Consider the following 27,355-nt stretch of genomic DNA (forward strand, 5'->3'; position numbering starts at 1 on the left):
ATATAAAGTATACTATACAAAAAATGAAAGGAACCATACCAAATTTATTTAGCAATGCCAAATGAAAAAGGGAATGAAAAAGTTGACAAAATTCTGTTATTACCAAATTGTTGAGAGTATTATATAAATTTAAAAAAATTATGAAACCGGGGCACCTGGGTGGCTCAGTGGGTTAAAGCCTCTGCCTCCGGCTCCGGTCATGATCCCAGGGTCCTGGGATCGAGCCCCGAATCGGGCCCTCTGCTTAGCAGGGAGCCTGCCTCCCCCTCTCTTTCTGTCAAATAAATAAATAAAACCTTTATTTATTTATTTATTTTTAAAGATTTTATTTATTTATTTGACAGACAGAGATCACAAGTAGGCAGAGAGGCAGGCAGGCAGAGAGAGAGGAGGCAGGCTCCCCACTGAGCAGAGAGCCCGATGTGGGGCTGGATCCCAGGACCCTGGGGTCACGACCCGAGCCTAAGGCAGAGGCTTTAACCCACTGAGCCACCCAGGCGCCCCTAAATAAAATCTTTAAAAAAAAATTATGAAACCAAAACTCATTCTTAAACACTGTACCAAAATATGGAAATTTAGTATTATATTTTTCAGATTTGTTTATGCCTAAAGTAAAAAAGTTATTTGAATTAAAGGCTTTTCCGACAGTAATTTCAAGGTTTTATTTATAGTAGTCAGATATAACACTCTTTTTTTTTTTTTTAAAGATTTTATTATTTGACAGACAGAGATCACAAGTAGGCAGACAGGCAGGCAGAGAGAGAGGAAGGGAAGCAGGCTCCCCACTGAGCCGAGAGCCCGATGCGGAGCTCAATCCCAGGACCCTGGGATCATGACCTGAGCTGAAGGCAGAGGCTTCAACCCACTGAGCCACCCAGGTGCCCCACAGATATAACACTCTTAATATATACAGCAATCTGATCTTGAAGTCCATTTAAGAAAATTTGTTTCCACTTGTAGAGTTCAAAAACTTCATTCTAATGTAGTCCTAGTCAATGTTTCCTCTAATACTTTAAAGTGAGGAACAACTGTTACATGAATAGAAAACGGCTACACACATTTGAAGTCATAATTACATATGCCTAAATTAGTCTGACACTAATGTTATACAATCAAACATATGGTAATTAAATATAAATAGCGTTATTGATGAGCAATGCCTTCACAATAGCCTCCTTTTCAGTTCCTCAGTATCTATAAACAGCCTCATTACTCAATCCTGCTTTTCTCCCTCCCTCTCTCACTCTCTCTCTCTCTTTTACACACACACACACACACACGCACGCACGCACACACTCTGATAGGCATGTGGGAGCTCAATAAAAGCCAAGTGTCCCCAGATGAGACTGACAGTGCAGTGACAGAACACAAAGTTAAAAAAAAAAAAGAAGAAGAAGAGATTACAGCCAGTTTATATATGTCATCTCAGAGATTCTGGGGAGCCACTGATTACGAAGAGGGGACGAGTAAACGTCTATTTTAGAAAGGCCATTTGGTGGTGTGGAGAGGCCTGCACTTTCCTCAACATGCTCTCTGAAACCTACTCTTCATTCTTCATCTCAAAAGGTTCTTGCACAAAATACCCAGTTGCTCCTTGCTTCCCGTCCTCAAAGGACAAATCTCAGCTATCCTTAAGATTACTCTGGCAGGCAAAAAACAAAGTTGTGACTGTGAGTATCTTAGAAGAGGTGTAAGAAGTAAAACCTCAACTAAGGGAGGTAAAGTCAGTGACAAGTCAGGATACATATTGGACTTCTAGCAACTACGCAGGTAAAGACTTGGACTTAGGGTCTGGACCTCACACTTGAAAAAGCTAATTGTTTCCTATTCTTTTAAAATCATCTTTGAGCTCCGTGAAGTACTCACTCCCTGCCTTACCCAGCTTTGAATCCACTATCTGCCATTAATTCCTCCCTTGTAAATACCTTGCACTCCCTTGGCTCACTCCCCCTGTTGAACTCACCTGGTAAAACCCTAATCTCTCATTCTGGTCCTGCTCCTCAGCAGCTGAATGCTGTGGAGAAAAACCATGCCATCACGCTTTCTAGATTCCCTTCAAATTTATGATCAATTATTTAAAATGGCCAAGCAATACATTAATACACTTCTCTACTAAACTCACTTTCTCATCTCTAACATCCTTTCCACCTCCACTCTCCACAGCTCCTCAGCTACTGATGATACCGCCTCCCACTTCACAGAAAAAATAGATGGAACCAGAGGAGAATTACTTCTTTTACCAACAATTCCAGTAACCTTCCGGCATCTGTTAACTACATGCTCCTCAAAAAAAGGGATGAAGAGCTCCTGCTCCTAACTCAGGCCAATCTTGCCACTTGGGTTCTACCAAGGGCCCATCTCTCCACTTGAGCCCCAGATCCGAAGCCCATCTGCCTTCGAAAAGAATTTCTATAACGATCTGTTGTTCTAGCGTACCATCACTTCACTTAGGTGTCTCCTTACATGTCATATCCTCTGAGATACCTCCCCAGACCATCTTATCTAAAATATCTCCCCCTTCCCAATTGTTCCCTTTCTCCATACTGTTACTTCCCTTCACAGCATGGATCAGTACCAGGTATTATGCTTTCTATTTATTTGCTTTATGTCAATCTTCTCTACTACATTGTAAGCCCCATGAGAGCAAGGATTTTTGCCTTTCGTACCCACATCTCTATTTTCAGCATATTATACAGTGCCTGTGCATACTAGGTGTTCAATAAATATTTGCTGCATGAATGTGGAGTAAGCCTCTAACTTCATATGGCCAAGAGAACTAACTACTAATTTTCTGCCCCAAAAGCATTTCCCATCTCAGTAAAACACACTACTTGGTTACGCAGGTCCCAAACCTTTGAGTCGTTCTTGATTCTTCTCTTTTCTTTGAAGTCCATATTCAATCTATCAGTTTTATCAGCCTCACTTCTGAAATACATCCCCAATCTGACCACTTTTCATCATTTCCATTACTATGGTCCTAGGACCAAGATACCAATCTTGTACCTGAACCACTGTAGTAGTTTAACTGGTCTCCAGCCATGCGGACACTTAGTGACATTTCTAAGACAAAATTAAAATCTCATTATTGCAGGGTGGCTGGCTGGCTCAGTTGGTAGAAAATAAGACTAGATCTGATCAGGCTCCTGAGCTCAAGCCCCAGGTTGGGCAAAGAGCTTACTTAAAAAATAAGTAAGATTTTTAAAAAAAACCTCATTGTTGCATTTGAATAAAACCCTACAACACCTTCCAAATTCCTCACCGTGGTCCATACTTCTTAAAGTATGTTACCAGTAACTGAAATTGTGTTTACATGTTTACTGTTCCTCTTCCTCCACTAGAAGCACCTCAAATAGTACCTAGCACTTAACAATCATTTTTATACATATTTGTTGAACTGGTTGATCCCAGACTTTTGACACTTTCCAGAATGTAGCAACTCTTGGAAACACGATTCTAATACTCTACATTCTAAGATACATTCACATAAATATTGTTGGGAATTTACATTAAGTTTGGTTAGAGAGATGCACAGTAGTGAAAGCAGGCTGGAGTAAAATTAATTTTAAGTAAAATGAATGTTTCCTCCTGGTGTACTACGTGAAATAAGACAAAGGTTCTACAGGTAGCAACAGGTATTTTTTTAGCCAATAGGATAGTGACATCTTCCACTTCCTTAATCCTTTGTACCATCCTGTTTTTTCTTCTTCTTTTTTCACACAGCAACAAAGAATGTAAGGCTGGGTGGAAATATGAATTGTAGATTATTTGTTCTTTCAACATAAATATACCGAATATATGTATCAGATACTTGCTAAGTGCAAAAAAAATCAAGATTAACTACCCATAGGATAAATGAAGTCCAGTGAAAATACAAACATGCAAATAAATAGCTGCAATATGAGAAGAGAACTGGACGTTATAAAGTATAAAGCACTACACCAGCACAGAGAAGGAAGCAACTAACTCTGCCTGGGTAGTCAAGAAGTCCTCAGAAGGAAGTTGACATCTGAGTTTGATGAGGAACAAGGGCTCTTCAAATAGAAAAGAGAAAAGCATATGATACAGAGGAACAACAAGGGAAAGATTGAAAGAATTTGTGTAGTAGTAAACAGTGACTAACGAGATGTACCTTAAAATTATAAAGACCACAAAAGGTAGAGTAAGGCTGGAAAGCTACATTAGGACCAGATCCTGTGATACACTAAGGAACCAATTTAGAATGTAAAGCAGAAGATGGACATGATTAGATGCTTATTTGCAAAAGAAAATCTGGGTAGCAATGAAATGGCCAGGTTGAACATAGAGAGATGCCAGGTTAAAAGCCAGTAGAGTACTAAATGGATACATTGGGTAAACGCATGTGAAACACTAAAAATGGTACCAGACACCAAAGAGACCAGTTAATTTGGCTATGATTATTATTTTTATACTACTACTATTATAATTTCAGACGAGATAATAAAATTCTGAAGTAGGTAATGGAGATGGAGAGTAGAAAACCAGTTTAAAGATGTAAGAGGTGAAATGACTTTTCAGCTGGGGCACCAGTTATGGGTGGAATGGCAATGAAATCAGTTTCTCCTCTGACGTTGTTAAGTCTAAGTACTCCCAAGCAAGGTCCCCTAAAAAGTTCTACTTTAGCTAAGAAGCTCTATTTCAGGTATGGGCAAGCTCAATAGATCTCCTAGAGTCTCAAAAAAGAGCCTGATGTAAAACTCTGTACACAGAGCTGCTTAGACTGGGTGCAAACAGCAGAGGACTCCTGCAACCTCTCTAGGCTCTTCCAGTAGGGGGAAAAAAGAGAACCATGTTTCTTCTCTTCTTTTTAATGCACACACATGTATCATCTATCATGTTGCTGCTGCTGTGGAGCTCATTAGGTACAGGGGCCAGTGCTAGCAACTGAGGAGAGGCGACCGTAATCAACGAGACAGATACGGTCCACTGAGCTTACACTGCAACAAGGCAGACAGTCAATAGATCAGAGGTCAGCAGGCCACCTCTTGTGGGCCAAAACTGCCTGTTCGTTGTAAATAAAGTATACAGCTATGCCCGTTTTATGCACTATGGTGGCTTTTTTGCTATAACGGCAGAATTGAGTGGTTGTGACAGTTCACTGTATGATCCACCAAAATGAAAATATTTACTATCTGGACCTTGACATAAAAGTTTGCCAACCACTAAAATTTACTGATAAGCATGACAAAGAGGAACCTGGTTTAGTATGTAATATTGGGAAGATCCCCCCAAAAAGTGAAAGATAAGCTAGGTGAAAGAAAAGCTCCAAAGGCAGGGCCCCAAGGAACAGCATGACATAGAAGACCTGAGGTGGGAAGGAGCATTCTGCATTCCAGAGACTGACAGAAGGAAAGCGTGGTCTGAGTACAGAATACAATTTGGGAGCACTATGATGAGATCGGAAAGATGGCAGATGATGATGCAGGGTCCACAATCTAGATTTTATAACTTGATCCACAGGATAATGAGAAACCCCTGCTTCTCATTATTTGCAATGAGCTTAATATATGAAGTTCTCCTTGTTTTGCGGGGAATGATGGGTTTGGGGGTAGGCAACAACAGCTGTAAGATGACTAGTTAGGAGGCAATGGCAGACTGAGAAAAGGGGATGATAATTTGGACTGTAAGTCCGGAAAGAAGAGTTCAGAAATGAACACCCTGGCAGGAAGGTGAACTGACTCGTTGACTAAGATAAGCAGGTGAGAGAAAGGTGACAAAGATGGTGTCTTTAACATGGCGTGTGTAGCTGGCTGGACAGGGTACCCCAAGGGAGAGCAGAATGAAAGGTGGGAGAGGATATATGGGAGGAGAAAATGAGCTCAACTTGAGCTTAAAGTGCATAAAAACAAGAGATGTCCATTAAGAGTTGATACACAGGTTGATTCGATAGAAAGGCTGGAACCAATTTTTGGCAAGATTTCAATGATGAATGTTTTGGTTAAGAAACAGAACAACAGGGGCACCTGAGTGGCTCAGGTGGTTAAGTGTTCACCTTCGACTCAGATCATGATCTCAGGGTTCTGGGACCTGGCCCGCAATGGGCTCCCTGCTCAGGGGGAGGGGAACGGGACAACAACTACTGCTTCTTCCACTCCTCCCTTTGCCCTTCTCCCCAGCTCATGTTCTCTCTCTCAAATAAATAAAATCTTAAAAAACAAACAAACCAACCCAGAAACTTGGACAATACATATGATAAAGAGACCAAAAGCCATAAAAAGAAAATGTATCTGCTGTACTGTTTTACCTATGACTTTGCTTCAGTTGAACCTGAGCAAGTAAGATTGCATGGAGGGGTGTTTTTGTTCTGCACAGATGCTTAGCAAAAACATGGATTCCAGCGAAATAATGGTCTAAAGTATGACCCTTGAATAAGGTTCTAAATCACTTATCATGTTACTCTTGCTCCCAGAAGCAAAAAGGTGTAGTTTCAAAAGAAAAGATTATCTTGCAATCTAAGGAATTCTACAATGAATCACATCTGCGAAACCCACCACAAACTTTAAGACTACATAGGACACTTTCATTATGACCCCAAATTGAACCCATCTGAAAAAGAATTCCCATAACTTACTTTTCAAGCTCTTCCTGAGAATGGGCAAAAGTACAGTTTGTTCCTCGGGGACACCCTCCTTGTTGACGCAGATCTCGGCACATGCTAGTCTTGTATTTGCTGTTTGGTTGAGGCTACAAAAAAGAAAATTGGTGTGTGGAAAAGTGAGGACTCTTGGGATTTCAGAATTTTATGATTAACCGCTTTAGTTCTTTTTCAGGTTAGAGAAGTTATTCTTGTGCTGAAACGACTGCCATTCCACCATTTCCCATTAGGCATTACATAGGGTAACTCTGAACTGCCATTTTAAATATTCCTTCTGAGGAGTATCTGAACCTGGTTCAAATGTTATGTCTATTTATTTGTCAGGCAATACAAGGCCCACAAAAATAAAAGATTTTCTCCTCAATTCATTGCTGTCTTAAAATGATACCAAAACAAATGATTTAAAAAGCATTTAAAGGCCATAAGCTTTGTCCACTTAAACTTTCCCAGAAGAGGTAGAATACGATTTCCACTGAAAGTGAAAATTTATGAAACCAAATTATTTGTCAGCTTGAGGGTACAACTTTCTTCTTAGGCTTGGAGCTATTTAAGTTCATAAAAACAATGAGGCAAAATATAAGAACCTCATCATAACTGCATCAAAATTTAAGATGGCATTGTTAATTCTGCGACCTTAACGACAATGAAACATTTATCCGTCAGTTAATGTTTGAATATTACAATGTTTTCCAATAGAATAAGGGTAAAAGAGTGAAAAGATCACTTTTGAGTAGATTTGATCCCAGCTCTGTCACTTACTGCCACCAGGACCTTAGATTTGTTATTTAACCTCTTTAAACTTCAGCTTAGGAACAGCAATTATCTTGCAGGTGGCTGTGAGGATTAGAAATCATATAAATAAAATACCAAACATAGGAACTTGGCTCACAGTGACGTAATAAATGGGCATCATTATTAGAATAAAAGATTATACCTTAAACAACTCCTTCTAAAGTACATTGCAAATATTTTAAAAATTCAAACTCCACACATTTACGAACAGATTTATTTGTATGAGAGCAATCGAGAAAAAAGTAACAATTTCCCTAAATTAGAGAAGAATTAGGCAAAATGTCTGGAAAGAATCATTGATCTATACTCCGTCAAAAACACTGACAGTGAACTCATACTCTATAAGATACTCTCCCAATGGTTGCTGTGCTAAGAATTAATTGTCAGGTATACTAAAACTCGAGTTTCTCCCAAAAGAACAGAGTTAAGAGAAACCTAAAAGAGCACAGTCATGTAAGAAGTCCATTAACTGAAAAGCTTGTTCAAGATGTTCAGGATGAACCTCTGTTAGAGGCAACAGCAGTCAGAAGTGCAATGTATGTGCTTACCTGAGGTGTCTCATGGCCTTTTCTACTATAATTTTGTATGAAGTCCACAAGGCCATGAACCACTGTTTTAACAGCTACCATTGCATTTTCTAGCTGCTCCCAAGTTGGCGAAACAGCATCTAAAATAAGCCGTCAAGGGGATGGGGGGGGGAAGAATTTGTTAGCAGTAATTCTCTTGTGTTATTTACCTCAAGGGTAGAAAAAGTGTAAGCGACTGAATATTTTTTCACATACCTGGATTAGGGTCTATGTTTGCAAGAAGTTCTAAATGAGGCCTCAGTCTATTTAAGTTAGCTGGGTCACCCGTCCGTTGCAAAACAATTGTCAATTCCTGGACACTCTTTGCAAATGATTCTGGAGACTGCAGCTACCAAACAGAAAACAGGATGGCTTTTACTCTGGTTCTCATGACACATCTGTATTCAAATGCTTTATTCAGTCAACATACTAAACAGGTTTTCAAGTGTCTTCAGATTCCATAGTAGGAGTATCAATGATGAATGAAATTTTCACCTCAGAATCTGCCCTATGAAATTCATCATTAGACACTTAGAAAACTTACTTATTATAAGCCATATTCGCTCTCTGGGGTCAAAACACAGATTAACCACAGACTCTGAAAGCCAGGCTGCTTTTATGCTACTACCCTGTATGTGTTTCCCCGTTGCCTCCTGTCACTTATTTTGAAAGTTAAAAAAAAAATAAAAAGAAATAAAGAAAATAATATAGAGTCGAATATTTAAAAACATAGGACTCCCCAACTAGTTGTCTCTTTAGTTCCTTTAGAACAACGGAATGCTCTTCTAAGTAAGAGCAAGGATATAAAACAAACATCACTAATTTCACAAACCTTATCAATGATAGACTGCATGTGCGATTTATGTGCCAAGTCACCATACAGAAGTGAGGACCACTGCTCGGGTGAAATCCGAAGTCCTGCTTCCATAGCAATATGAACAATTTGGGCATCATGTTCTCTGCGTAATGCTTCATAACTCCGAAATTCTTCCTTTAGCTGCATCAGGGAAGAGTCTTCATCCCTTTTGGTAACCTAAAAAATAGAACAGAGGAAAAAAGGCCATCAGAATTGGTCCGCTCTCCCCACTTCCCCAACGAATTTTTTGTGGGGAGAGTAGAGATACCAGATACCAGACAAAAGAAGGTGAAATGAAGAGAATATCCTCATCACAAATTCTTTTTGGAATGAAGCAGAACTTATATAACCCAGCTCACAGTTTTGATTTCTTTCAATGAACACAGGAGCTGATAGAGAAGACAATTCTAAACAGAAAATTATAGTATACATGCTATTATAATGCTCCATGGCAACATAAAGGAGATGCAATTAAATCTGACTTGGGGGAGAAGGAAGGGATAAGAGAGAAGGCTTTCCCTACTTGAAGGCTACGTAAACTGAGTCTTGATGAATGAATAGGAGTTTCCAGGTAAGAAACAGAATCCTAACAACAGTAGCAAGTGGTGAAACAGAAAAATGAAAGAGCAAAGCACACAGAATTGAAGGCTATGATAGAGGCTAGAGAAGAATCAGGGAGCCTTAAAAACTGTGGTGAGAAGTTCATATATTACGCTGAAGGGAATGGGAGCCCACTGAGGACTTTTAAGCAGAGGAATGACAAATCACTCCAGCCAATGGGTAGACATATATTAGCACTGTCACGTGACGATTACAAAATCTTCTATCAGGGCACCTGGGTGGCTCAGTTGGTTAAGCGTCTGCCTGCAGCTCAGGTCATGATCCCCTAGTCCCAGGATCGACCCCCACACTGGGCTCCCTGCTCAGTAGGGAGTCTGCTTCTCCCTTTGTCCCTCACCCCTCTCGTGTTCTCACTCTCTCTCTCAAATAAACAAATAAAATCTTTGGAGGAAAAAAAAAAGAAATTTTCTATCAACACAAAAATGATTAGGATATTTATACAGCCTTAATTTATACCTGACTTAAGTCACTTAAAAAACATAAATTCAAAAGCTTAGTTTCACATACCCTACTGAAATGGTCTAATTCTCCAAACATGCAAACGTATAACTAGATAATTTCCACAATAAATGATATCATTTATCTAAAACTTGCATAATGAAATTTAAAACTTGGCTAGGATTCAGAATACCTAGGACTAGTACAGACTCTGAAACTCAGACTGAACAAATCATTTAAACTGTTCAAAATCATGATTTCATCAGTGGCAAAATGAAAATACCTCCAAACCACCTCACCGGTTGTTTCTGTTGCGGGCACAGGAGACAGTAATAATATGACCCCAAGAATATGAAGATGGGAAAATCAAGTTATCATCTGAGAATTAACAGTATCAGTTCAAAATCTCTTTGGGAATATGTAATTACATTATAGAAAAGTATGGGACACCCAAAATTCTAAACACCACAATCATAGGTATAATTTAAGAGAGAGCAAAGTATATAACTTAGAAGTCATAAAAATCTATATTCTACCCTAACCTACTTAAAGAAACACTGAGGAAACAAAAGAAAGAATTATCAACCTAAAAAATAGAAGAAAGAAGCCCAAGCATCAGACGACAGTAGCGCTCATCGAACTACCAGATAGGCAACAGGGTGCCTAGTAGGCAGCCTAAACACCTATTCACCTGAGTAGTAAGGACAGACCCAAGTGGCTAACAGAGCTGGTCAAATTAAAGTTCTCACTACCATGCATCAAAATCACCTGTGAAGCATTAAAAACTTCAATTTCAGGTAATCACAATTCCTGGCTTTGAAGACCACAAATTTAAAAAGTATGCATGAATGGTCAAGTCCCACATCAGATACACCAAATCAGAATATATCTGCCGATGGGACCAGGAATGTATACTTTTAAAAACCCCATAGATAATTCTGATGCAGATCATCAGCTGGGATTCACTGCATCAAACATTGGAATCAGTAACTCCCCTTGTGCTGATTCCAAGCTACTCAAGCAAAGGCCTGATACTCTTTGGCAGGAAAATATCTACAATATGATGATTTAAGTCATGTAAGAGTTGCACTTCTCATTACAAATTAATAAAACTAATCATCCATTGTGGGTGACCTTGGTAAGGGTGTTCTGCTCCTGAGGAAAGATTCTACTGTATGCACCCACAAAGTTCACATCTCTAAGCCTACAAAATCAAGGAAAGACCTTTGACAATGGTGATTTTACTAGAGTAAATGACACCCAAGAGAGGCCTTTTGGCAGTTCAGTCAGTATGATATCTTTTTATTAATCTAAACACTGCTTCAACATTTTAAACTAGGGGTCAGTGAGGATGAAATGAGAGCATAAAATTGAAATCACTTCCTATACCAGTGTTATTCAAATGTCAGATATTCGTAGCAGCTGTAGATGTATGACTATCATAAACCACAAATCAGTATGATTCCCATGAGAGAAAAAACACATTAAGTCACGAATACACAGTGTGAGAACCGAGTCAGTCACTTCAGGATGATAAATGATGTCTGTAATTTGGTTGCTTAGCCAAAAACATAACATGTGAGGAACCAGGGATTCATTTCTATTGCTGCCCTTAAGGACACAAAATCAAGCACTGTAACTGTCAAGGAGATAGTGTCCAAGCCTCATTAGTGGAGATAAGTGAGTTCATTTGAACATATTTCCATCAGCAATTACCTGTTATTTCAAACTAAGCAGTCTGCTGAAAAAACTTTTTCCTGTCTCTACTGTTTTCACTCTTGGGCTGTAAAACCAGCAAAATAGTTTTGGCTTTCAAATTTTGATGTTTTACTTTTACAAAAGCCAACGGACCTTTGCAGTTCCAAGTCTTCGGGCCTTTCTCAAGATCCAGTCAGCAACCCCTACTCTTATAACTCGCAGAAACTTCCAAGGATTCAGTCTACTTTCCACCACTCTTGATACCTGTAATCACCCACAAGTCTATAAGACAATGCAACCACATTTCTAAATATCTTGGGGTTTTCCGTCTTCTTCACCAAAACAAAACATACCAAAAAAAATCACACCTCCTAAATGCAGAGTGGGGCAAGTACCTCAACTTTTCACTCTCTTGTCCTGAAGGCAACATTATAGGCCATCTTCAGATTAAAGGTCATAATCTAATAACAAGGAATAAAATAGAAATAGTAACAGGAAATGGAAACATTTATCAACCTTTTACGTATTTTTACACAGTTTTTCCTTTTAAGATGGGAAATTCATTTGAATTAGACTTCTTTAGCCTACATTCATTATCCCGAGAGTCCAGTTTACCAAACTACTTCCTTACGCTCTGGTTTGTGTTACTGACACCTTCACCTATGTTTATGCTCAAGAGGCAATATCACAGATGCAAGCAAAGCAGAAGGAAAACAAAGTTTCCTTTCAACTCTTGGAAGCATTCTGCATTCCTGGAGCCTCTAGACCAGGTAACGCCCATTTTAGAAAGCCTCTTTCTCATACACAGGCATGGACTGTCTAGATAGTTGTTTGCTACTTACCTTGAAACATGAAGCTCGATACAGTAGTTGCACAACATGACCAATACTTGTTTTTGATGCCTGAGGAAATCTTGGTTCTAGTCTTTGCACAACAAAAAGTACCAGTACTTTCCTTGAGAGAGCAGAACCATCTTCTAATGCTAGCAATACCAGCTTCAAGGCCTCTTCTTGCATAGCTAGAAGAAACATGAACATCTGTCAGTTTTTTGGGGGGTATTAGGTTCATGGGCGTCCATTATCCACAGTCTGTATTTCATTAGCACAAAAAGAGGACATCATGCATACAAAAATGCAGTTTACTTAAAAAGCAATCAAACAAAATATAATTTCTACTAAACAACCACTTAGAACGTAAGTCAACAGAACTTAAAACTTACCTTCTGCAGGTATTTAATAATCAACTAGATAATAATAATGTTATAGTGCAAAGAAATAATCCTCATTTACAAAATACATAGAGATACTCTGACATACTAAATAACATATAAAGGACACATAGTAGCTTTAAGGTAAATGGTAATTTTTCTTTGATGCTTGAGACTGTTACTTTGCCTGACAACAATTTTGCACAAGATATTACCCTGCGGATGTAATACCTAAAGAAGGTATTAATTTATGCTGTTTTCCAGCCAGGGATGCATATAGTATAATCTGAATCTAATTTAATCATGAGGGAATATCAAACAAACTCAAAATAAGAAACTTTTTTTTTTTAAAGATTTTATTTATTTATTTAATTGACAGAGAGACACACAGCGAGAGAGGGAACACAAGCAGGGGGAGTGGGAGAGGGAGAAGCAGGCTTCCCGCAGGGCAGGGAGCCCGATGTGGGACTTGATCCCAGGACCCTGGGATCATGACCTGAGCCGAAGGCAGACGCTTAATGACTGAGCCACCCAGGTGCCCCTCAAATTAAGAAACTTTTAATAAAATAACTGCCTGTTATTTCAGGGCAGTTGGGGGGCTCAGCTGGGGGGCATTTGGAGGGCTCAGCTCTTTAAGCGTCTGTCTACCTTTGGCTCAGGTCATGATCCTAGGTCCTAGCATCAAGCCCCACGTAAGGCTCCTGGCCCAGTGGGGAGCCTGCTTCTCCCTCTTCACCCGCTTATGCACTCTAATAAATAAATATAATCTTTAAAAAAAAGTAACTGCCCGTATTTTTCAAGAATACCAAAATCAGACAAAGAAGGGCTGAAGAATGGTTCCAGATTAAAGAAGACTAAAAAGAGATGACAAATAAATAGAATAAATGATCTTGGACTGGAATGTATTCTGGAAGAAAATAAATTCCATTAAAGACATTTTTGGAATAATTAACAAAATCGGAATACAAACTAGATTTTAGTATGGCATGGAAGTTAAATTTTCTTAATTTGATGGACATACTGTTGTTAATTAGACAGTATCCTTGTTTTTAGGAAATACATTGAAGTATAAAGGGATAACGGGGCACTGAAATATGCAACCTGTTCTCAAATAGCTCAGAAAAGAGGGTAAGGGCAAACAACATAATAAATAAAATATTAAAAACTAGTGAATGTGGATAAAGAGTATACAGGATGGGAGGGGGTAGGGGAAGGGTGGTTGGGTTATAGACACTGGGAAGGTTATGTGCTATGGTGAGTGCTGTGAAGTGTGTAAACCTGGCGATTCATGGACCTGTACCCCTGGGGCTAATAATACATTATATGTTAATAAAAAAATAAAAAATTATAAAACTTTTTTAAAAAGTATACAAGAATTCTCTGCATTATTCTCGCAACTTCTGGGTAAATCTGAAATTATTTAAAATTAAAAGTTAAAAGTGTGTTGGTTCTCAATTAAAACAGTGGAACTTCAAAGCTGAGGGTTCATCTAGAATATGGATTAAAAATCAAACCCTTGGGAAGCCTGGGTGGTCCAACTGGTTAAGCGGCTGTCTTCAGCTCAGGTCATGATCCCAGGGTCCTAGGATCGAGTCCTGCATCAGGCTCCTTGCTCAGCAGGGAGCCTGCTTCTCTCTCTGCCTCTGCCTGTCACTCTGCCTGCTTATGCTCTCTCTCTCTCTGACAAATAAATAAATAAAATCTTAAAAAAAAAATCAAACCCTTTTACAAGGAAGGCAATGAGGTCAAGGTTCATAACTAGTTGGCAGCAAAACCATACTTGCACCAAGGACTTCTTTAAAAAATTGAGGTAAACTTTATATAGAATTAACCGTTTTAGAGTATACAATTCACATGAACAACCATCAGGTCTATTTAGAAAACCTAGTCATTACGCAGTCATTCCCCATAGCCTCTACTCCCCAGCCTCTGACAACCACTAGCCTGTAGTCTGATTCTATAGATTTACTTTTGTGGATACCGCAAATACATGGAATCATAGAATATGGGACCTTTTTTCTGGCTTCTTTCACTTAACATAGTATTACTGAAGTTCACCTACATTGTAGCACATATCAATTTTAATTATTTTTTAATTTTTATGCTGACTTTATATAGAAATGAAAATATTTTATGTGTTTCAATTCTTTCTGTGGCTGAATAATATTCTATTTGTGTTCAAAGCACATCTGGCCATTCATTCATCAGCTGACACACGTGTGGATTGCTTCCACCTTTGGACCACTGTGACGAATGCTGCTGTGAACACTGGTGTACAAGTATTAGCTTGAATCCGTTTTCAGTTCTTTGGAATACATATACAAGAGGTGGGACTGCTGGGTCATACGGTAACTCTGAGTATATGAGGAACCGTGAAATCGTTTTCCACAGAGGCAGCACCCTTCTGCTTCCCAAGTTTCACCCACACCCTCACCACCACTCTTTCCATTTTTTAGATTATGGCAAACCTAGCCATGTGAAGTGGTATCTCATTGTGAAGTGGTATCTCATTGTGATTTTGATTTGCAGTTTCTTACTGACTAATGATGCTGAGAACCTTCTCAAGTGCTTTTTGGCCATGTGTGTACCTTCCCTGGAGAAATGTCTATTCATGCCCTTGGTCCATTTTTTATATTGTGTTGTCTTTTTGTTGTTGAGTGGTAGAACAAAGAATATTTGATACCCAGTGTAGTGCTCCTTGGGTCAGGTAAATAAGTATGAGGAAATATCCAAAGGCAGTATTCTTAAATTACATATAAATGTAGATTTTTTAAGTTATTTTTCCAACTTAACTTTGTATTATGGAAAATTTTCAACATACATAAAAGTAGAGATCACATGAACCCATAAGATAGCTGTTGCCAGTTCTTATCCATTTTTCCAGTTGGCTTTGGCTGGAGTGTTTTGATGTAAATCCCACACAACATAGCACTTCACCCTTAAATAATTCATTATATATTTCTAACATGTAAGGACTTCATAAAAAATTATATACCATTATCAATTTTTAAAAAGTAATATACATCCTTACTATCATCTAATATCCAGTCCACAATGAATTTTTTCCCACTGTCTCAAAAATTTCTTCTTATAGTTGCCTTCTTTAGTAAGTATCCAAATAAAGTCCATATTGTTTTTGTTAATATGCCTTTAGGCTTAAAAAAATATATATCTATACTAGCTTCCCGCTATCCTTTACCTTCCCATTTAAGAGAAAATTCAGTTTTTCTCTGAATTTTTTGAGGAAACAATCATTTCTCTAAACCCCAACATTCTTGATTTGGCTAATTTTGTGCTTATAGTATTTCTAAGTATATTCATTTAACCTCCTTACTTCATGTAAACCACATGGCTTGATTGGATTCAGAATGAGTTTTTGGTTTTTGAGGTTTTGTTAGTTTTTCTGCCAAGCACACTTACTATTCCCTATATTACATAAGGAGACACTTAAGGCCTAGATGTCTCACTTTTAGTTATGTTAGTGGGTTTAGTTAGTAATGATCAGTGGGTTCAGGCCTCATGCATCTATAGTAAATTTTCCCAGCAACCTTACATCTAATGGTGTTTTTTTTTTCCTTTTAAAGATTTTATTCATTTATTTGACAGAGAGAGATCACAAGTAGGCTGAGAGGCAGACAGAGAGAGAGAAGAGGAAGCAGGTTCCCTGCCAAGCAGAGAGCCCAATGCGGGACTCGATCCCAGGACCCTGAGATCATGACCTGAGCCGAAGGCAGAGGCTTAACCCACTGGCCACCCAGGCGCCCTTACATCTAATGGTTTTAACGGCCACTAATAATTCTTATGTAGACCCACTAATTCATTTGAGGTTGTAAATGTGTGATTTTTCTAATTTTGACACTTTTTTCCTAAATTTATTAGCTGGAATTTTGCTAAAAGAGGAGGCTACACTCAACACCCTGAGAAACTGTCCTTGAAAACAGTTTGTAAAGGATAGGCAGAAAAAACATGCTTGACTTTCATTCTACTCTTGCAATTTCTAGAATAACGTGTTGGCACTATTTAGCAACTGCCAAAGATAACCAATTAATTTTTCCTATACCACCATTACAAAATCATGGATTTCCATATATTTCCATGTGTTTTTAAAACATAAAACATGTTTCTATATGTTTTAATCCATTATATTCATTATCCATTTTGATGTTCAAACTGTACCACTCATATACAGTGGAAGCCCTAATTCTGACAAGATGCCAATGAGCTTCGATAGCTTTTTGTTTTCTAGCCCAAGAATTCCCAGGTTCAACTTGTACTTCCCTACCCTAGAACTGGAATATGGCATTTAAATAAAGACTAAAGAGCCCTGCTTCTTTTTAGTGGGCAATGGTATTTATTAAGGGTCACAATCTGGGTGCTATGGCTATTCATTGCTTCTAAGTCCTTTCAGTGGACAGATCTAGGGAATAGGCATTTTTAGAGAAGGAAAAGTAAATGAGTCTATACTTACACTGACAATTCAAATTTAAGATGAAAGGGTTTTTATATAAATTCTTTGATTTCATACTTTTTTAAAAAAAGATTTTATTTATTTGAGAGAGTGAGCAGAGTGAGAACAAGAGAGAGAAAGAAAGAGAACATGAACAGAGGTGGAGTACCAGAGTGAGAAGAAGCTGAAGTGGGGCTCGACCCCTTGACACTGGGATCGTGATCTGAGCTGGCAAACTCCCAACTGAGCCACCCAGGTGCCCGGATTTCACACTTGTATCTTTTCCTTTATTTTTATTATTTTTTTAAAAGATTTTATTTATTTATTTGACAGAAAAACATCACAAGTAGGCAGAGAGGCAGGCAGAGAGAGAGGGGGAAGCAAGCTCCCTGCTGAGCAGAGAGCCGGATGCGGGGCTTGATCCCAGGAGCCTGGGATCCTGACCTGAGCTGAAGGCAGAGGTTTAACCCACTGAGCCACCCAGGCGCCCCATATCTTTTCCTTTAAATGCTGAAAATCTTGGTTCCTGATGGCATTAACATAATTACTTACTTGCTTTATGCTACTGTATGCCTGAATATACCTTAGGATTATACATCCCACTAAGAATATTAAAATCAAAAACACTGTGTTCCAAAGTCACATGCAGTAATTCACTTCAGATGAATATGCAACCAACTTAATGTATGTTTCAGCTTTTTTATTTTTAGGTATTGTTTTGTCTTACTTTTTTTAATTAAATTTTTAAAATTCATTTTTCCTACACATTGTTTTATAATTACATAAAACATTTACATGAGTCCCAAGTATAAAATACGGTACACTGAGCAAGGTCTGTCCTGCTTTCCTGTGGTTCCTTCTTCCTCTATATAAGTTTATTACTTCTAAATTTCTCCTACCCTTGTTTCTTTTGGAAAATATAAACAAAAGCCGACAATGGTTGTCTCTTTCCCTTTCTTAGATAAAAAATACTATGTTAAGCACACCATTCTGCACTTCGCTGTTCTTGTTTTTAAGGATTTTATGTATTTATCTGACAGAGAGACTGAGAGAGCACTAGCAGGGGAAGCAGCACAGGGAGGGGGGAAACAGGCTCCCCACTAAACAGGGAGCCTGATGCGGGGCTTGATCCCAACATCTGGACCACCCAGGTGCACCTGTTTTTATGATTTGTTTTTTTTCCGAAGTAAGCTCTACACCCAACATGGAGCTTGAACTCATGACCCAAAGATCAAGAGTCCCATGCTCTACTAACTGAGCTGATCAGGCACCCCTTTTGTTTGTTTGTTTGTTTTAACTTAATGTATATAGAGGTCACATCCTAGCAAAACATATACATTGTCCTCATTCCTTTCAACAGCTACAGAGTACTCCACTGGAAGGATATACCAATTTATTAAACACATCTCTTCTTCATAGACATTCAGGTTGCTTCCAGATGTTTGCTATTACAAATAGTACTTTGTAACTATGCATTCTAGGGGCGCCTGGCTGGCTTAGTCACAAGACCACACAACTCTTTACCTCAGGGTTGTGAATCTGAGCCCCACGATGGGTGTAAAGATTACTTAAATAAAAACTAAAAAATCCCAAAAAACTATGCATTCCATATTTTTCTTCTATCTTTGGCAAAGATTTGTAGAAATGGAACTGTCAGGCCAAAGAATAAGGGCATAGGTGATTTTGGTAGATACTGTGGAATACCTCTTTTTAACATGTGTACCACTTAGTGCTCCCACCATTATTGGATAAAAGTACCTATTTTCCCACAACCCTGACAACAAAATATACTGTCAAACTTCTGAATTCCACCAATCTGATACATGAGAGATGGTCAATATAATTTTCATGAATATTTCTCTTGCTATATATGAGAAACACTGAGTATATTTTGTATGTTTGAGGGCCATTTATATTACTTTTTCTCACCCATTTTCTGTTTATATCTTTTGCCAATTTTTCAATTAGGTGGCTGATATGTTTTTTGAGTTTTTAGAAGTACTTTACATATTAGTTACATTAGTCCTTTGTGATAGAATACAAACATTTTTCTAAGTTTGTCATCTTTTTACTGATATTTTGCTGATATTTTCTGTGATTCAATTAAAAAAATATTCAGTCGGGGTGCCTGAGTGGCTCAGTCGTTTAAGTGTCTACCTTCAGCTCAGGTCGTGATCCTGGGGTCCTGGGATAGAGCCCCACATCGGGCTCCCTGCTTAGTGGGAAGCCTGTTTCTCCCTTTCTCCCTACTTGTGTTAGCTCTCTCGCTGTATCTTTCCCTGTCATATAAATAAATAAAATCTTAGAAAAAATATTTAGTCATGTATCAGTCTTTTCTGTTACTGCTTCTGGATTTGGAGTAAAAAACAGTGTTTCCTACACTAAGTTATAGAGGAATTCACTCTTGTATTCTTTACTAGTTGTATGATTTATTTTTAAATAACAAATATTTATGACCTACTTGGAATTTAAGTAGCTATGGTGTATAAGAAATATACCAATTTTATCTTTTTCCACATCTATTCAGTTGTCCCATGTCACTTACTGAAAGTTTCCTTCACACACACTCACACACAAAATTCTACCTGACTAAAGTTCTAAATCAGAAAGGTAAAACAATAAAACTTCTAAAAGGTAACAGAGAAGTGTATTCCATTCATAACCTTGGTATAGGTTAAGATTTTTTAAATAGAATGTAGATGGTAATAACTATGAAGGCATCATCCCCAGTGGTTCTTATTATTTTTTTGTTTGTAATTTCTGTTTTCCAATTTTTAAAGACAATTTTTAAATTTCTTTCATTAAAAAAAAAACTTCTACTTTTTCTTTACTTACTGTGTGTATAATCTTTGGCCCCTCTAACTCGGTTCTTTAAAGTATAAAAGTGGATCTGTGTCACTTCTTTTTAAGGCTGCTAAATATTAAATGAGAAATTTATTCTAAAATGTTACAGCACTATCTCATAGATTATGATCACAAAAACTGGCTTATCTTTAATTATGTCAAGATATGTAAAAATAAAGATGGGCTGAGTCTGGGGATTCTTAGCTAACTCTAGAAACTGTCATCCTCTTGCCCTGATAGCCAGTAAGAGAGACAAGATAGTGATCTATCTTACCTGGCCCCAGAAACTGGCATCCTCGAGCCCTGACAGCAGCCCACAGGTTGGCAGACAATTGCTGGGGATTCTGGTGCTGTAATATTAGTTCTGTTACAGTTCTTTCTCCAAGTGAACGGGCTGCTCGCATCGCTCTAACACGACCTTCTTCCTCCACCAGTTGACAGTTTACAAGTGTCACCAGTTTCCTTTGCATTGGACGGCTCAGTGCACTCTGATTCAAACTAGCTACACCTTTAAGAGAAACGAAACCAAGTAAAGTTTTTTTCAATTAAATAAGACAAGTTAATTTTCGTTATCCATACTTAACTATGAAGCCATATTTTGTAATGAGTCCTACTATTTTAACAAGTGTGTCCTGAATCTATTTATTACTATTCTGTGGTAACAGGAGTCTAATTTGCAGTTACTTCAAATTTTATTTAGGTATCCTGTTCTCTGAATTGTATGTGTCCCTCAAAAGAGTACTTTGGATTTATTTAGTCTGTTCTCCATCCAGTTAATTAATGAAAACTTTAATCAAAAGTATGATTAATAACAGCTCTAACTTTATTGTATACATGACAATTAGAAATACAAATTAATGGCAAGCTCTTAGATCACAATCTCTTTTCCTGAGGATATGCTCCAGCAATTCTTTCCTCTCTCCTATATCATTACTTCTTCCCTTTCTATTTGACTGCTCCCATCAGCATACAGTAAAAACAAGCATGCTGTTATTTCATCCATCTTAAAAATAAGTAAATCTTTTTATTCATCCGTCTTTGCCTGACTCTGCCCCATTTCCTTCTTCTCTTTTGTACCAAATTCTCTAGTATTGTCTATATTCACTATCTCCAAATTCCTTGCTTCACAATATTTAAAACCTATTCCAATCAAGTTGTTGCTACTATCACTTCATCAAAACTGCCTGTTCATAACAATTAGCTCTACTCTGCTAAGTCAATGGTCAATTCTCAGTCCTTACCTTACTTCACCTTCAGCCCTCAATACAGATGATCCTCCTAATTCCTTTAAACACTTTCTTTACTTGGCTTCCAGAACACTCCATTCTCCTGTTTTTCTTCTTTCCTTTTATTCCAGGTCTTCTCTTCCGATTTAACCTTTTCTTCCTGACTTCTTAATGTTAAAGGGCCTCAGGACCCAGTTTTTGTTTTCTTCTTTATCTACATTCACCACATACATCATCTTAACCAACCTTATTAATTGCTGTAAATACCACCTGTATGTTAAGGACTCCCAAAGATAGTTTCTATACCTCATTCCTTAACATATTTCCATTGGTTACTCAATAGCACCCAAATGAAGATTTGACACCAAACATAACATGACTAAAACTGGTGATCTTCCCGTCTAAACTTGATCTATCTTCAGTATTCCTTGTCTAGGTTGATGATAATCTCTTTTTCTAGGTGCTCAGACCCCAAAGCCCAGGAGTCATCTTTGATTCTATTCTTTCTCTCATGCCCCACACACAATAATTCAGGAAATCCTCTTGATTCTACCTTCAAAATATATCCACGCCATTCACTTCTAACTACCTCCACTGCTACTCTTGGCCCATTAGCCTATAAGCCAATACCCTGCTCCCTTTTACACTCACCCTCACCCTTTTACACTGCATTCTCAACAGAGCAGCTACAGAGAGCCTAGGATTGTGTCTCTCCTCTGCTTAAAACCCTAGAATGAATCCCCAATTTCATTTGGAGTAAAAGTTCAAGTCTTTAAAATGGCTTGCAAGTCTACACGTTATCTGGTCTATACTACTTCCTTTCATCTATGTCCTACTGCTCTCCCCCAACACACACTACTCCAGGCACACTCTCCTATTATTGTTCTTTGAAGATACTAGGCATGCCTTGGGGATTTTACTACTGCCTCTCTGGAAAAGTCTTTTTTTTTTTTTCTTTCAAGATTTATTTATTTATTTATTTGAGAGAGAAAGAGTACGAGGGAGAGAGAATCCTAAGCGGACACTATGCTGAGCACAGAGCTTGACATGGGGCTCCATCTCAGGACCCTGAGATCATGACCTGAACCAAAACCAAGAGCCGGACACTTAACTGACTATGCCACTCAGGTGCCCCATCCTTACTGCCTCTCTGGAACACTCTTTTCCCAGGAACCTACATGGCTAACTATCTCACCTCTTTCATCTCAAGTTTAGAAGCTGACTTCTTAAAGCACCTTCTGTAAAACTTCAATCTGGCCTTGACCCTTCACCCAGACATTTCTGATCCCTCTAAATGTATTTTTACTTTCATAATGATTATCAATCATAACATACTAAATAATTTTTATTATGTTTACCATTTGTTATACTTTTTCCCTTTTCTAAAATGTAAGTGCTATAATGGCAAGCATTTTTTTTTACGGCAAGCATTTTTATTCATATATGCCAAATACAAAAATATTGCCCAGCACTTAGTACATGTTTGTTAGGTATCTGTTCAATAAATGAATGATTGAATTAATGAGGCAGATAGGCTGTTTCTCAAGGAAATCACTATGTCCTCAGTATTCAACAGCACAAAGCACAGAGCAGGTATAAAATAAATATTTGATCGATTCATCTATGATGTGTGGGTCACTACATAAGCAGTGATGAACAAAACAGAATTCTGTTTCTGTCACAACACTTAAAATAATTTATTGCACTTATATGCCTATCCCCCTCAACAGACTGTGGGCTCTGTGAAAGCAGGGACCCTAACCACAGTGCTCAATAAAATTGAATGAATGACTGAATGAATACATAAAATTGTCTTAGTACGACTTATCAAAATTAATATTCTGTTACAGCACTATTACTTTAATGAATAGGAACTGTAGAAATCTCAATATGTAGTGTCTGATGAATTCTTAAAATAGTAACAATACTGGTTATTTTCAGAAAATGATATAATGTTCTCCAACAGAAAGTTTTCCAAGAATTGTCCAAACTTTTTTAAAACTCAAAATTAGGGGCACCTGGGTGGCTCAGTTGGTTAAGCATCTGCCTTCAGCTCAGGTCATGATCTCAGGGTCCTGGGATCAAGCATCTGGCTCTCTGCTCAGCAGGGAGCCTGCTTATCCCTTTCCCTCTGCCTGCTGCTCTGCCTACTTATGCTCTCCCTCTGTCAAATAAATAAATAAATAAATAAATATCTTTAAAACAAAACAAAACTCAAAATTATTTAATAAGGTATCAACATTAAGTCTTTCAAAGTAAATGTATTACCAAATCCTGCTCACCATTAAAAAGACGTTTTATGAACTTACCTTTACCTCCACTTAGTGGTTTCAAGTAGAGTGCCAAATCTTCAACACATTTCTTTGCAACCTCATAGTGTTTATTCTCACCTAGATTACTTAACTTTATTGACTGATGATCCGGTACCTAAAAACAAAGAAAAATCGAGGAAATACATTCATCCAGCTCATGGAACTATTATTTATATATTTGATAATAATCTTGGTGAATATAAAATTATAATACAGAGACAATACATCAAAGTAGCTTAAGCAAAATTAAAGCCGAACACCTAGCCAAACTGCCTTCCAAGAACCAAGGTGACCATACTTAATAGCAGGGACTCAGTGTATTGGAAATGGAAAAAGCAGCAGGTAGTTAATATTGCATTAATATTAATTTCTTTGGCACCTGGGTGGCTCAGTTGGTTAAGCAACTGCCTTCAGCTCACAATCCTGGAGTCCCAGGATTGAGTCCCGCATTGGGCTCCCTGCTCAGCAGGGAGTCTGCTTCTCCCTCTCTCTCTGCCCCTTGCCCCTCTCATGGTCTCTCTCTCACTCTCAAATCAATAAATACAATCTTTAAAAAATATATTAAATTTCTTAAGCTTGATAACTATGCTATAATTTTGACAGATGTTAACATTAGGGGAAACTGCAGAAAGTTATATAGGCTTTCTGTACACTATTTTTTGTAACTTTTAAAAAAGTATTTCAGGCTTTCTGTACACTATTTTTTGTAACTTTTAAAAAAGTATTTCAAAATAACTAGGAAAAAGTACTTAGCACCCTCTCACTATATAATTTACTTATTACATTTATTGATAATGGTCTGTCCCCTTTTTGTAGAATAGAAGCAACACAAGACACAGTACTTTTTTTTTTTTTAAAGTAGGCTCCATGCCCAGCATGGAGCTCAGTGTGGGGCTTGAATTCACGACTCTTGAGATCAAGACCTGAGCTGAAATCAATAGTCAGATGCTCAACTGTCTGAGCCACCCAGAAGCCCCAAGACACAGTATTTTTTTTTTAAGATTCTATTTATTTATTTGACAGAAATCACAAGTAGGCAGAGAGGTAGGCAGAGAATGAGGAAGGGAAGCAGACTCCCTGCTGAGTAGAGAGCCCGACGTGGGGCTTGATCCCAGGACCCTGAGATCATGACCGGAGCCAAAGGCAGAGGCTTTAACCCACTGAGCCATCCAGGCACCCTCAAGACACAGTATTCTTTTTTTTTTTTTTTTTAAGATTTTATTTATTCATTTGACAGACAGAGATCACAAGTAGGCAGAGAGAGAGGAAGGGAAGCAGGCTCCCTGCTGAGCAGAGAAGCCCAACACGGGGCTCAATCCCAGGACCCTGAGATCACGATCTGAGCCGAAGGCAGAGGCTTTAACCCACTGAGCCACCCAGGCGCCCCAAAACACAGTATTCTTAATGAAAGGTCAAAACTTGGGCATCAACTACAGCTCTGCCACTTATATGAGTGATCTTGAGTAAATTACTTAAGTGCTCCAACTCATGGTTTTCCTATATGAAAAATGGAGATAAAAATCTCTATTTCATATTGCCACTATGAAAATTCATTTTAATCCAACAAATATTGGTATTTATGGAGTACTTTAACATGTTCCAAACACAGTTTTGGGCATTAGGCATCTATTAGTAAGCAAAACAGTTAAAATTTCTTGCCCTTGTAGAGCTTACATTCTCATGAAGAGAGGATGTAACCAATAGATCAAAAAACATAATAAATAAATAAGTAGTATGATAGAAACTGATCAGTAAAAATTACACAGCAAGGAAAAGGGGAATCGGGAGTGCTGGAGAGGGGCTGCCATTTTAACAGGGGTGGTCAGGATAGGCTTCCTTGGGAATCATGACATTTGAATAAAGACTTGAAAAAGGAGAGGTAACAAACATTCTAGGAAAAGATAACAGTCGCTACAAAATCCCTCAGTAGGTACTTTTAACAACTTAACAATTGGCTAGGAAGCAGTATAGCTTAAGCAGAAAGACTGAAGTCTGTGGTAGTAGTAAGTGGGGCTTTAAAGGTAACAGAAATCACACTGTATAGGCCTGTAGGCGATTAAGGACCAACTGAGAGGACATTTATAAATAATAAAACACAATACCTGACCTATATAGCAGGCGCTAAATAAATGGCAGATGGCTAGTATTATTACCAAGAGTCTACGATATTTACGGATCTAAGATGCCACTGTTTACAAAACGCACTGTTATTTTATATGCCATTAAGAAAAACTGTTGCCAATTACGACACACTATTGATTATAGATGTATCTTGATTTCACAGTGTCTAACTGGATTATGAACATTGAAAAGAAATAGGTTTTAAAATAAAAACTTCAAATATCAAGATACTAAAAGAATGGAATATTTTTAATTCACTGAATTTTCCAAGAAGTGATTAATCAGAAAAGTCCTTACTTTCTTGCTTTAATATATAGTGCATGATGTACAGAATTTCATCTTCTTCCTCACCTGTAAAATGGGGATAATAACTATCCGAAGAGCTAATGGAAAGAATCAGTAATAATAGATGTTGAATACTTACTATCATACCTAACATAAAGCAAGCCCTTATTAAATGGAAATTATTATAAGTCTAGGGTCTTGGTCTGGATTCAGTAAAAAGATTATAAACAAGAAATATTAATTTTATAACACATGAGCATAAAAACTGTGCAGAATTTGTTACTGATATTCCAGAAACTGGTTTTCTAGATATACATCCCTAAATAGACCTTATTTTCTCATTTGTAATATCATCCTAAAAGTCAAGTGAAGTTAAAAAAAAAAAGACTCTAAAACCTCCATTTGAGGGTCCTAGTTGGTTGGTATCTAGCCAAAGCTTTGATTATATTTCTTTTCATATCACCTAATGAATATGCTTATTTAAAAATGTTCCTTATCCACCAAAATCACTTATAAACATAAGTTTTGACCACTGCGCTGAACACAAACACATAACTATAATGGAATTTATATGACATTAACTAAAGGAAATCTTTTGCAGAATATAATCATGACATCAGGTACACTGAATATTTTTGCGGTCTCAAGTATCACTAGACACACTCTGTACCCCCCTTAATGAACAAAGTTCTCTAATTATTACATATAGCAAATTAGTAAAATCTTGAAAGCTTACCTGGGCTCCAACTAACTGGAGAAGTGCGAAGTTGACAGGAAGCACATCAATGTCTGTGTTGATGGCAGTCTGGTCAAAAGGACAAGCTTTTCGGTGAAGTTTATTCAAGCAGGTCTTGCAAACAGTGTGTGAACAACCTAAACTTATGGGTTTGTGCACATTCTCATCAAATTCATTATAGCAGATTGGACAGGACAGAAATTCTGTCCATTGAGCTGCCTGCACAGGCATTGTGGAAGCTGGATGCCCGGGTTAGCAGTCTAGCAGATCATTATTTTGCTGTGTAGTGTTTTGTAAGCTGGAAATGGACAAAAGTAAGAATTAACAACATACTCATCATTCACCTTTTAAGAGTTAACTGCTTAAGTCAACCATCATAGCTTCAAAACCTAAAACACTCTGAATAATTTTATATGGTTTGGATGTCTTTTTCTTTAAATCTATTTGCTGAATTTGTTAAATTTCTGGAATTTTGTCCAGAAACAATATCTGAATAGTGTCCTTTTCAACTAAACATGTTTATACTGGTTGCTCAAGTAACAGTGGACTCTCAAAACTTTTATGTATTTTTCTTAACGACCACATCAAATAAG

At 37.8% G+C, this 27,355-nt stretch overlaps 1 protein-coding gene across 1 annotated transcript in view; it reads right to left on the reverse strand.

Moving 5' to 3' along the window:
* Positions 1-27,355, reverse strand: part of RC3H2 (ring finger and CCCH-type domains 2) — a 46,682-nt gene that overhangs the window by 12,778 nt on the left and 6,549 nt on the right. Inside the window, exons 2-9 of the mRNA XM_080820438.1 lie at positions 26,763-27,060; positions 23,618-23,735; positions 20,357-20,590; positions 12,427-12,602; positions 8,804-9,004; positions 8,188-8,320; positions 7,954-8,072; positions 6,590-6,702 (exon numbers count right to left, since the gene is read on the reverse strand). Of these exons, the coding sequence (XP_080676564.1) occupies positions 6,590-6,702; positions 7,954-8,072; positions 8,188-8,320; positions 8,804-9,004; positions 12,427-12,602; positions 20,357-20,590; positions 23,618-23,735; positions 26,763-26,993 (1,325 nt within the window). The 5' untranslated portion in view covers positions 26,994-27,060. The remainder of the gene's footprint in view (positions 1-6,589; positions 6,703-7,953; positions 8,073-8,187; positions 8,321-8,803; positions 9,005-12,426; positions 12,603-20,356; positions 20,591-23,617; positions 23,736-26,762; positions 27,061-27,355) is intronic.

This window comes from Martes martes (assembly GCF_963455335.1).
Source record: "Martes martes genome assembly, chromosome: 12".
Taxonomy (NCBI): Eukaryota; Metazoa; Chordata; class Mammalia; order Carnivora; family Mustelidae; genus Martes; species Martes martes.